This window comes from Brassica oleracea, chromosome C6, assembly GCF_000695525.1.
Source record: "Brassica oleracea var. oleracea cultivar TO1000 chromosome C6, BOL, whole genome shotgun sequence".
In the NCBI taxonomy this organism is placed as follows: domain Eukaryota; kingdom Viridiplantae; phylum Streptophyta; class Magnoliopsida; order Brassicales; family Brassicaceae; genus Brassica; species Brassica oleracea.
The window spans coordinates 23,794,466-23,807,605 of record NC_027753.1 but is presented as its reverse complement, the minus strand read 5'-3'; the positions used below and the strand labels follow the sequence as shown (position 1 = coordinate 23,807,605).

Sequence of the window (13,140 nt, the reverse complement as noted above, 5' to 3'; positions counted from 1 at the left end):
TATTTTTTTATTGATGGGGAAAGTAATAACCCCCCCTTTTTTTTACAAAATCAATAGGAATCTTTCGTATATTTCGTATATATATATATTTATTTTATTATTAAATGATATTTTTTACTCATATGTTTTTAAAATCATGTGTATCTTCTTATAATAAAAATGTTAAACCATTGATCATTAATTTTTAACATAATAATTTTAATAGTTTTAGTCATTTATTGTCGTTTTTAAAAATTCAAAATATAACATATACGAAAAAATCTAAATTTTATTTTTATAGCTAATTTGATTGTTTAATTTATTTTAATAATATAAAATTAAACAAAAAATGATGGAGGAGATATACATTGTTATCAAATCTTTATTATTAAACTCATTAATTGTCATATATATATTAGTCATTTATGGTAATTCCGTAGGTTTTATTTAAGGAAAGAAAATATCATATCATATCATTATATCATATAGTTTGACCAACTTATGTATCTAACAACATATAAAAATCGAATGTGGACCTACTTATTTTTCAATTGAATGTAATTGACTACCTAATTGAGTGCCACCTATGCATTGGGGCCTCTTTTAATTAATACAAAATTGAGGTTACATCTTTTCAAATGTTCCTCAATTAATATATAAGGGATTTTCGGCTGGACTCTACAATGTAAAAGTTTGGGCTGAAATTGAGGAGAAATATGCACATGTAAAGATTTGGTACCAAATTGAGAAGAATACAAAAGTACAAGGACCTAAGTTGCAAACAAAGAAAGTTGGACAAAACTCGTCGGCTTCAGAGGTGTGAGTGGATGCGACGGAACGGTGGCAGCAGCAAAGATGAAACGGAGGATGACGCCGTGTAGAGCTTTGAAACGAGGCTTTGCTGCAGAGATGTGCTGGTCTGTAGAAGATCTCGTCTGGCTTCAAAGATGTGTGGTTCCGTCGGAGATCTCGTCGCACTTGTTCTGGGCGTCATATGCTAATGGTGCACATAAAGCTAGAGCTATCAATTTATGTCGAGTAGTCTCACATCATTAATAGCTTTTATAACTTTTATTTGGACTGTAGTTATAGAAGATTTTAGGGGGAGGGGAGATAATAGTCTAGTATTTAAGCATGAAATCGGCTTAACACTTGGGTCACTACGAAGGCTAATTTACTTACGCGTCATGTGGAAATTTGGATTAAATGTTTAGATGCTCTAAGTAATTAACCTAGTTAAATGTTTAGGATTTAGCAATATTCTAATCTACATAACATTTTGTTGACTTCGGGGAGAAAATACAAGGTAAATATACGTGTGTAAATGTTCGACAGTAACATCAAACCTAAGCTTAGACCATGATTAACTCAGGTTCTTAGATTCAGCTGAAAATCGTTTTTTAGTTTTTAACTAAGAAAAGCTAAAAATCGTCGCTTAAATAATAGATATAAGAGCCGGTTCTTAGCCGAAAAGTGTAAAAACAAAAAAAAACAAAAAAAATGTTAAATCATGAGTTAAGAACCTCAAATTAAGAGCACGGGTTAATCATGCTCTTATGTACTTCCGTACTTAAATCAAACAAACTTTTTATCATGCAACTTTAGGTTCTCTTTTGTTACGTTACTATACAAATTAATCTTTCGTTCTCGACGACTCCTATAGTTTTCCAAACCATTTTTTTTTTTTTGCTAAAAAGTTTTCTAAACTTGTAGGCTCATTGGAGGCTATTTGATACCCGATAAAATAATGATGTAAGTAGCTATATATATTAAACTTGTAGACCCATTGTAGGCTTGAATTTTATGAAGCACCAACTAATGTTTGAAATTCCGCTAGACATGAGTTGGGCGGTCGGTATGGACCTAGCAAGTTGATGATAACTCAGAGATTAATCGACGATTAATTGGAGATTAATTTTAAAACTTTTCTGTATATATATATATATATATATATATATATATATATATATATAATTTGTTAAGAATAGACAAAAATATGCTGGTTCAGGTTGTTTGTAACTGATGTAACTATCTAATAGCCCAAGTTTAAAACCCCATCAATGCTATTTTCATTTTCTTTTCTTTTTTTCCTTAAATGAAAAACAAAATCGTAATTTTCATATCATATCCTTCATTTAACCTAACGAGTCTCCTGGTTTTGAAAACGAGATGTCTCCTTCCTCTTAGGTTATTTCACTCTTTCAGCAAGTTTATACTGGATTCTATTAGTTTTTCTTACAAATCCGACTAAAACAAATCCGTTTTTAACATAAACTGAAACAAAAATGAAGTTTTATTAGAAATCCCGATTTTATGGCCGAGTAGAGCCACATCGGGATGGTGGTCCTCCGCCTCGCGTATTTTCGCAGGATACTGGGCCGCGTAGGGCGCGTTGTTGAACATGGACTTAAGCTTAATACTAAACATGGTGGTGGTCCATTTTCAGGGACCATTTTGAGGAGTCCAATATTTCTATATGAATACTAATTACGTGCCTGCTTTCGTTCATAAATACGAGAATAACACTTCCGTTCAGCAAGTGGTCAACCGAACTTCCACGGAATAGTCAACTAATAGGAACCAATTTAATACGTATTACACACAAGGCATGCATGGTAAAACAAAGAATCTCCACACTATTCAGAAGCATAGATTCAACAAAACTAAAAGCCCGTCTAGCTCAGTTGGTAGAGCGCAAAGCTCTTAACCTTGTGGTCGGACGGGATGAGGTAGCTCACTTGGTAAGGACCCTGTGGGCCAATTGTCATGCTCACGGGTTCGACGCCAGACGGAGGCGAACAGGGCCGGCTTAAACTCTTCTTAGGCCCTGGGGCGAAATTTTTTTTTGTCTCCGTAAAGCAAGAAAAATATGGCTTATTGCAACAAAATAAAACAATTGTGTTAATCAAAACAAGCAAAACAAATGTGTAACATCTTATTATGCTCACTGAAATAACTAATGTCGTAATCTAAAACCAACAGAAACTAAATCATTTGACTAAGAAACGTTATTCATACGATCAACCCCGAATTTTAATCAGCACTTAAGCTTTTCACAAATCTACTTGAAGCACCTTTTGTGTGATTGAATAAAAAAAATCAAATAAAAGGAAAAATAACACTTAGGAATAGGAATCTGAACGTCCAAAAGAAAAAAAAACAAAGCTGGGAAAGAAAACAAAGCTGGGAAAGACCAGCAAATATACGTTGAACTGTATTTAAGAAATAAAAATATATTAAGAAAAATAGATATAAGTTGAACTGTATTTAGGAATCTGTTGGATTTTCTTCCTGACCACCTTCAAGCATACAATGATTTTTGATGAAAGCGTGTTAACAAATAAATGAATGACCAAATAACAATATGGTTTCGGTTTAGCTCTAGAACCATCATATATAATTTATTTCTTATGACCGTGTACAAAACAAGAAAACATATTTTTAAAGCCTAAAATTGAGAAATTTAAAAAACTTTTATTCAAATCCGTTACCTATTTTCAATCGACCATGCGGAGATTTAAATTCTAATGATTATCTTTAAAACCTAAAATAATTTAATGCTACAAAAAATTAAAAAATTTATGGACCCTTTTTGTGCATGGGCCATGGGCGGTCGTCCTGCTGGCCCCACCACTTAAGCCGGCCTTGAAGTTAAAAACTTCTTCTGATGCTATATTTTGGCCGAAAGGTTGCGGAATGAATAAGCAACCAAATACGACCATGGAAAATGATATTTTAAACAGGAAAAAGAACAAAAAAACTTATATTAATACAACAAATGATGACAAAAAAAAAAAAAAAAAAAAAATGATAAATAAATGTAAAACCCCGCTAAATAAACAGTACTGTTCGGCCCACAATCAACCATCTACCTGTTTCTTTCTAATAACTCTTTTTGTGTAATTTTGATACATATCAAAAGCAACTTTGCTATCAGCAATCTCGAAAAGTATATCAAACAAGTCAAGAATTTTGATTCTCTTTTATTATAAAGAAAACAGATATTTGTTTTCATTCTTTTAATTACATAAGGACAGAAGAGACAGGAACAACCGCTGGTTCAGAAGGGAGCTTATTAGCTGTGTCCCGTTGCACGAGATTCCCCTGCGCCTGCGCCATCAGTATGGACTTGTAAATCTCAACAAGCACTTTCTCATCATACTCCTTCATCTGACGCTGCCCGAAACCGGATCCACCGTATCCAGAAGTTCCGATGGCCCGTGAGTTCGCCAACCGCATCATCATATTAACATAAGAATCGCGTAACCAAACCAGAAGCTTCTTGGGCGACGCCCTTCTAAGAATCCTCAGTTTTGGCATAATCTTGATCCTCCAAAAGCGTTTCTTCCGGGTCGGATCCATTTTGACCTGTTTTCCACTCCTTCGACCCGGCGTTGATGACCCATCAAGCTTCTCGTATCCTCTCCACCTCCGCCAGTACCTCTTCGTTTTTATCTCCATCACACAATACACCCTTTCTCTAGACTCTAATCTTTATGTAAATATATTTGCTCGTGTATTTGTGTTTCCAGAGAGAGAGAGAGAACGAATGAGGAATTTAAGAAAGAGGTGAGACTTGTAATAATTAGGAAGACCTAAATGCACAAGTGTGTATGAAGCAGCAGGTAGCCCTTGCACGGATCCAGATATCCGGATTTCGGATATCCATCTCGATATTCTATTATCCGTGGATATCCGGATCCGGATCGGATCCGTCAAAATAATTAAAAATAATTTTTTTAACAAAAAATACTAATTTTTTAATATAATACATAAATTAAATATTTATAAATATATTTATATATGTTTATAATATTGTAAAAACTAAAATATAATATTATAAGATTAATTCATGTATAAATATTAATATATCAAATATAAATATTAATAAAATTTAAAAATTTAATGTATTTAAAAAATACGGATCCGGATGCGGATATCCGGACCTAAATTAAGATATCCGGATCCGGATTCGGTTTGCACGGATCCAAGATTTTATTATCCGGATTCGGATCCGAGCACCCTGAATATTCTATTTTCGGAACAGATCCGGAGAGGATCTCGGATCGAATCCGGATCTCGGATAATAAGTCCCAGACCTATGCAGCAGGCACGTGATTAGTTAAACGCATCTATGCGGTTATAAATATCAACGAATGCTCTGGATAATGAATGAAGCAGCGCTATCGTTGATTGTTTTGGTCAACTAGCGTTGATTCCTTGTTTTGTCAACTATCGGCGATTATTATCTTGAAGTAATGTTATTATATGCTCCTTGGGTTCTAACGAAACCCACATTAATTATTTAGACTTATAAGCGCAATGGCGTGGTCTAATTCACCACCACCATAGACATCAGTTTCCATTTACTGTTCACTCTCTAGAAACATTTAGCAATGAGTTTTCATCTTTTTAGAACTCTGCAGGTTCTTTTTTTTTCGACTAAGTTCCGTTTATATTAAAAGATCAGTCATAACATTGTTATACAAAAATGGGGGACACATATGGAACACACTCCATGCATTATCAGATGTTAAAGATTTTTTGGCTAACAAATTTGCACATGAATTTGCAGACCTACTACGATACATAACATCTCACATGAATTTGCAGCCCTACTACGATACATAAACCTGATGTTATGGAAATGAGATTTCCAAGCCGAGATAGTCTTTAGATAATTCTCCAATCGGAGGTTAATGCTTGCAGTTTGTAAACACCTTGTTTGTGACTTGTAAATTATCTCCTTCGAAGATCACTTTCTTGTATCCCAATGAGTAAGCTGCCTGAATAGCCCAAATTAATACAGTACATTCACCTTCTTCTACTGTACTTCGACTTTCAAATCTGCCCATTCCACAGTCAAGAACTATACCAAATTTATTTCGAATAATCCAGCCCATTCCCGATTCTAAGTCGATGTAGAGGCTTAGTAATACACGCGTGTATATATGTTACTTTTTTTTTTTGATCAAATGTATATATGTTACTATGTAATGTAATGTAGAGTATTTATATTTGCATGCACAATTTTCTAAATTCTTATGTTTGTTCGTTTTTCATAAGTTAAGTATATTTTAAGTGCAAGTAATCAATAATTGTAGCATGTTTTATATGGCGCTACATAAACATCAGTACATTAACTTAACAATTTAACCAAAAAAAGAAAAAAAAAACATCAGTACATTAATATTGTTATTGTGGGAAACATTTGCCTTTAAAAATAAACGTACAAAGCCAGCATTATTATTGACTTAGCTGTGATTTCATCAATCCAAATATTCCCTCGTTGTGCGAATCACCTCACGTGGAAACTTCTCATATACACGCATGTGCACACGTAAGCATGCAATATTGTGTGTAATAATATTATACCGCTACCTCGTTTAGTGATTCAACTCCCCCCTCCCCCCAAATATATTTACATCTTACCTAAGCCCAATAACTACTTAGATTGCTCTGGCCTATTATACGAGTATATATGTGGCCCATTAAGTTACATACGATCCTTACGATTAGAGACGAAGCACCTACGCACGATCATAGCTTAGCACGTGAAGCCACGTCTTTTCTTTTTTCACTTTACCTAAACAGCCTTCCCGCTATTTTTTATTATTATTTCTTTTATTAATCAGGTATTAATCAGGTATTATCTTATTTTCAATAAATATATAGAAGTGATGATATCTATGTTTTATGTACACTAGGGCTTTTCCCGGGCTACGTCCAGATTGTTTTACAATTTTTTATTTAATTTATGTTTTTGGCATTTTTATTTGAGTGTATACATATATAATGGTATTGATTATAAAAATAAAAATCCTCAAATAAATATTAAAAATTTAAACTATTTCTGTAAATCAAATTTAAGAGAATTAGAACTCAAAATTTATTATTATTCTTATATTTTTGATTGAGGTTCATATGAAAACAACTGTTAAATTGGCAACTAATTTAAACTTTGGAATAATTGAGTTTTCATTTTTCTACTAACAATAAATTTTTACTTACGCTATTGAAAATTATGTTCTCTTTTGCATTGATCCTTGGATTTTCATTATATAATTAGTATCTATATCGATTTGTTTTTATCTTTCTTCAGAAAGTGGTGGAATTAGGAACAATTGAAATCCAATGATTGAAGATACAATTGTCATGAGGTGAGTTGTAAGAATCATGTCATTATTTTCTTTGCCATGCGAGAAAGAAATTTAGAACAAAATATCCTAGATAATATTACTATTTTGCAACATCGATTTCAGTATTTGGTATGTTTCTTCTCCAATATCCAGATGAAATGAAGAGAGTCTTGGGATGATTTACTGAGAAAACCGGTAACCTTTAAATAGCACATTTTACAGATTAAATCTCCAAAACATTATTTGAGAAGTGATTTGCTATGTGTCATTACTATATTGATTTCGGAAAAAAAAATGCTGACACGTTATTTTAACTATGATGACATGCTTTAAATTTAGTTGTGGCATGTATATTTATATTTAATGTTGATTTATATTTTTGGTAAGTTTTTTAAAATACGTTAATAACTCATAAATCATCATTAACAATAAATAATACAATAGTAGGAACAAAAATGCTGTTCAAAAAGGGAACACAAATATTATTTTAATTTTTTTTTTTTATATTATGTAATTTTTACTACAAATTATTCAAAATTTTATGCAAGTTTTTAAAAAAAAGTAATTTAATAATCTCAATACCATTAGTTTCTTTTTAATATCTACAAATTCTAAAATATTATTTAGTTTTTTATTTGAATAATTATATATCTAACAAAACTTTCATTTAATTTTATAGAATTTGATTTAATATATTTTAGCCAAAAGAAATAAATAAAAACCTTTTCAAGATTATAATTTAAAATATATTCATATCTATTATTATTTGAACAAAAACATATGTATTATTACATATAAATTTGAATAAAAAGTATTTATCTTACCTTAATTTTTGCATATAGTTAAATTAAGATTTAAAATTAAATTGTAATTAAATAATAAACCTTAAAATTAATAAAATTTTATTTTTAAATATTGAAACTTCTATTTCTACACATGATGCAAAAATCACCTAGTAGACTATTAATATATCAGACAAAAAGAAATTTTTTTCTTAGTTCAGGTTGTAGAAAGACAACAGCCGTAAATGTAGAAAGACAACAACCGTAAAAAGAGGAGTATGTAGTCTAGATCCTCCGTTTTCACGTATGGTAGAGACCTTTACAAATTAGCCTGCCAGAAACACACTATGAGGACGACTCAGTTTCGGAAAAGGTTAATGGCCAAATCCATCAGCTCTAATGTGAAATTAAACCTAAGAAAGGAGAAAAATAATGATAAATATAATATATCAGATCCAAATAAAAAGAATGAGGAAAAAAGACCTTATCAATTATCATCCTCCACCAAAGTCTTTAAAATAACATCAAATCCATATGTGAATATCTCAGAAGAGATGAATTTAATCCTAAAAGAACAACCGTTAAAGTATTTCCAGAAACATTCAACAAATAAATATAATGGGCACTGAATTCAGAATACTATATATTAATTGAAGTACGTTTGGTATCAGTATCATCTCGAGGTTCTTCAACAACATACCACAATAGTTTCTACACTCGAGATTTATCACATAAGACTGAAAACATCACTACTCCAAAGTCAAGTGAGAAACTTTTTCTAAGAAATGTGAATGATGTATCGAGAAAAAAATCAGAACAAATATAAATGTATGAGTCGGCTCTTCCTTAGCACTCTTGAATAATTTCTTCCTCGTCAAGAAGCTCTTCCAATGTGATTTTTTGGCTCAAGTAAAAAATAATAATTTCTCTTTAGTTCAAAGCTTCGACAAAATCCACCTAGTTTTACCTTTGAGTGGTTTCTTCGACCTTTCTCTTTTTCCAGAAAGTCCTTGATTTTGTAGTGAAGTCTTCTCTCATGAAATCCATCTCAGCTGTTCCCAAGAATCTAAGAAACTGTTAGCCTACACACATACTATGAGACACGGCTGGCCTAATTTTTAGCCAAATCTCTTGGACCATTTTCAACTCCCATTGGAACACCTTCTAGTTCCCCGATCTGAATACTTCCAATGGCAATAAAAGTTGTCGTAAAACCCTATTTTAGCACAGTTTCAAGTCCCAATCAAGGTGGATTCAATAGTTTCACACACATCAAAAATGCTTCCGAGACAATATCTTTAAAGGAAATTGGGATCAACTACTTGATTTGCAACTTTTGGAGGAAATGCTAAGTCTTTGTCATCTCCATGATTCATAAACATAACTCTAATCTATGTTACATGAACCCAATTTTGATATTAGAGAAAATAACATTACCAAAAACGCCAAAACAAAATAAATCACACTAAGATTAAACAATTACCAATCTGGTATTGAGACCCCATGAGTTATGCCATGCAATTGCTTTATGCCCTCCTTGTATACGACAGCTAATTGTTGGGAGGAAAGCCTGCAAATGGATTACAATGTTTGATTAGCTAGAGTAACCATTTTGTGGAGTTACCTTTTCTACATGTACATGTGCAGTGGCTTTTTAGAGAATAAAATGGAATCAGAAAAGATCCTAAACTATTATTTGTATGAAACTCTTAACTGAAGCAAGGCGTTGACTTTTTTTTTTTTTGCAATCCTTGCTCGAGATAGATAGGGAGGTGAAACGAAAGACATGAAGTGTGTATTAAAGATAACGATTGATTGATTGCAGAGAAGGCTCAGTAATGGAGATCGCAAGTAGAGTAAACGGAGAAGACGAAGATGGAGAGATTCGTTGGACGGCTATCGGAAGTTAGGGGTTTATGTTTAGTGGGCTTAGCAAGTGAGCCCAACCATAGAATCCCACTTTAGGTCATTTTCGAGTTGCAAATTGCAGCTTTAGAAGAGCTGACCTGGCACAAAAAAACATTTTTATTGGTCGATTTAATTAAACGATGTGACATGATTCTCTGTTGAAGATATTCTCTTTTTACTTATTATATTATTATTATATGATGTAGATCTGAACGAAAAAAAATGTCTAGAGAAATTTCTACATCTCTAAAAACAAAAATATTCAGAAAAATCACAACTATATATATATATATACATATATATATTTGTGAATAATCTAAGTTTAAAAACATTACTTATGACAAATCAACTATTTTAATCTTAACATCCTTAGAGCACATGCAACGCGGGATGTAACCTATTCCTTAGCGCTAATACTTAGGCAATTTAGGAGAAAATAATATTATTAAATTAACTTACGCTAAGAAAGAATCTTTAAATAAGGTTTTTTTAGCTTTGATCCTAAATGAGCTGGCAACATCTGATTGGTGGGGTGAAGCGTTGCGTTTCGTATGGGGGAAGGGAAAGTTTCATTTACGCGGCTCGAGCTAAAAAAAAAAATTCTCCTTCTCTAAAGGCGACGACAAAGGTGATTCGGCGATCTGCTTCGTTTTAGGTAAATCCGGCCAAATCCGACCGTTTAAACTCACTATTCTTTCTTATGGAGTAGATGCATGTAGATTTCTCCTGTTTTTATGGATTCGATTCATGGGTTTGAATAGATTTCGGGTTTCATTATCGATTGGGGATTAAATTCGAATTAGGGTTTCTGTCGGGGTTTGCCAATCTCTTCTTTTCGATATAGTTCTTGGTTATTTCGGAGGATTTAAGGGTCCGTGATTGAGCTGTCATTCGATGTTGGGTTTTATAAATCGATTTAGGGTTTTATAATTTGGGGCTTTTGATGATTCGCTTATATTTTTTTGTTCTTGTAGGTTCTAAATGGAGGACGAACTGCGAGACATGAAAGCACACAAAGCGTACTACAACTTGCTTCATTTCGTTTCAGATGCCCAACAGGGAATTCCGAAGCTGTGCCCCTGTGGATCTATCACAAAGGAGTTCGTCGACGAAGATGATACATATGATTACCTCCCGGGGAAAAGATACTTCATCTGCACAGACTACCAGGTTCGAAATGTTCTGTCTCTTTATACTCCAAATTGTTTTGCTGTTTGCTTACGAATTTTATGTTTTGGCAGAACGACGGGCTGCATTTTAGGCAGCCATGGGTAATGGGTGTGCAACAAGAGATTGAGAGGCTCAAACTAAAGTTTCTCGAGCAGGAGAAGCTCCTGCGCGAGTGCGAGGCGCTTAAGGTTAGTTTCTTACTTAACGTTGAAACTAATTTTTACAATCTTTCTAACATATTGTTTTGTCTCTGAGGTCTCTTCAGGTTCAGGTTAAGATGCTTCTTGAGCGTGTGTGTGAACTTGAGAGAGTCCGCTGAGGTTAGTGTTTTGAACACTTTAAATCAACAGTTTAAATATTTAGTAGGATCATGTGTGTGTAACTTTGTAGTTTGAAAACAAACTAGGATAGTGGAGTGTGTCTCCTTGTAGTTTGAAACCAAACTAGGATTTTCACTGGTTAACGTTGTAGTTTGAAAATAAGGTTAACTTTGTAGTTTAAATTCCCACCAAACGATCATTAAATTGTGCCTTAACTGCTTCTTTTTAGACTAAAACATTCATTTAAAGGTCGTGAGCTGTTATGATAGGACAAATTTCCACTATGCTTCAATGCTGTTAATGGAGAATCCCTTATTTAATCCTCTGTGTTTCTACTAGAGAAACACAGACTTCTTCGTAAATGGCAAATAACAATGGTTATGTTAACCTATTAGCGAGCCAAGGGTCAATTGACCTTGGCTCATCACAACCTCTTTTTTTTTCGGTCAAAGTAGTGATGAGTCTAGTGTCAAAGAGAGGAGAAAGTGGTCACCAAAAGAGGATGTAATCCTCATAGGTGCGTGGCTCAACACCAGAAAAGATCCAATAGTGAGTAATGAACAAAAAACTGGAGCCTTCTGGAAGAGAATTGTAGAGTATTACAACGTTAGTCCTCTTCTGGCTGGAACTATCCCTCGAGAACTTGGGCAATGCAAGCAAAGATGGGCTAGGATCAATGATTTAGTCTGTAAATTTGTTGGATGTTACGACATGGCACTGAGGGAGCAGAGGAGCGGGCAAAATGACAACGATGTGATGAAGTCAGCCTTGGATATCTTCCACAGCGACCAGAACCAGAAGTTCAACTTGGAACACGCGTGGAGAGAGCTTAGGCATGATGTGAAGTGGTGCTACACCTATCTTGAGAAGGAAAAGCGCAAACCAGTGGATCCTGTTGATGGCGAAGGGGCAGTGCCAGAGCCAGAGGAGAGACCAGTTGGGGTTAAGGCTGCGAAGGCTGCTAAAAAGAGGAAGAAAACTGGAAAAGAAGAAGAATTGGCAAAGCTTGAGAATTTGTTGGAGATCAAAAAACAAATCTCAAAGCAAAGTTTGCTAGAGTGTTTGCTTGCAAAGTCCGAGCCTCTCTCTGAGATGGAGTCAGTTCTCAAAATGAAACTTCTGTCTGAGTTGTTGTAGGGTTTGTTAGCTCTAACCTTAGTTTCACATGTTTGCATTGGACTAGTTTCAAGTGTAGTTGTCATTTCACTTTTACATACGTAATTATCCTCTGCTTACACACGAGATTTTCCTCTGTCTCAGGTGAAGTACAAGACAATGTGCTTGTTGAAGACTAAAGCTGGTATCTTTCTATTTGTATTTTCAGTCACGGGTGGTTTTTCTCTTTCTCCTGTTATTTAGAAATCAACCAAGTCACGGGCTACTTGTATCTTTCTGTTTGTATTTTGATGTGGACCAAGTCGTGTACCATGTTGCCTTTATAAGTCTCTTTGTAGACTCGGATGTTTAAGTGAACCAAGTGTGCTTCTTCTTCCTTGTATTGTCTCAAAAACGTATGTAAAATGATGTTTTAGTGTTTTCTGTTTCCTATGCTCTTCTTTGCCTTCTATTACATATTTACAAACCAAAATAATAAACAAGGCTCGATATACAGCAACCATTACAATCAATCGATACACAAAAAGGCTCCACTCATCCCACTGCAACCTGTAAGCCTTCAAACAATTTAGGTTCATATAATAATTACGTTCTTTGCATTTTGTATGCTGACTTTTCTACATCTATGTCGCCTCAAAATTTTGACAACATGATAAACTACAACATTATTGAGCCTCAATATAAAATTTCATGTAGAATTGTATTCATAAATTTAAAGTGTTCCTA

The 13,140-nt window shown here is 33.7% G+C and overlaps 2 protein-coding genes across 2 annotated transcripts; one reads left to right on the top strand and one right to left on the bottom strand.

Annotated features, from left to right (window-relative positions):
• Positions 1 to 3,890: 3,890 nt before the first annotated feature.
• LOC106298744 lies at positions 3,891 to 4,577 on the bottom strand. Its single transcript, XM_013734892.1, has one exon. It carries the CDS (start codon positions 4,438 to 4,440, stop codon positions 4,003 to 4,005), a length of 438 nt encoding a protein of 145 aa, XP_013590346.1. The 5' UTR covers positions 4,441 to 4,577; the 3' UTR covers positions 3,891 to 4,002.
• Positions 4,578 to 12,009: 7,432 nt separating this feature from the next.
• On the top strand, positions 12,010 to 12,435 carry LOC106297791 (glutathione S-transferase T2-like). Its single transcript, XM_013733959.1, has one exon. It carries the CDS (start codon positions 12,010 to 12,012, stop codon positions 12,433 to 12,435), a length of 426 nt encoding a protein of 141 aa, XP_013589413.1.
• The last annotated feature ends 705 nt before the right edge of the window (positions 12,436 to 13,140 follow it).

Coding starts and splice junctions, on each gene's coding strand:
- LOC106298744 (XM_013734892.1), bottom strand. CDS start 4,440: ATGGAGATAAAAACGAAGAGGTACTGGCGGAGGTGGAGAGGATACGAG.
- LOC106297791 (XM_013733959.1), top strand. CDS start 12,010: ATGGCACTGAGGGAGCAGAGGAGCGGGCAAAATGACAACGATGTGATG.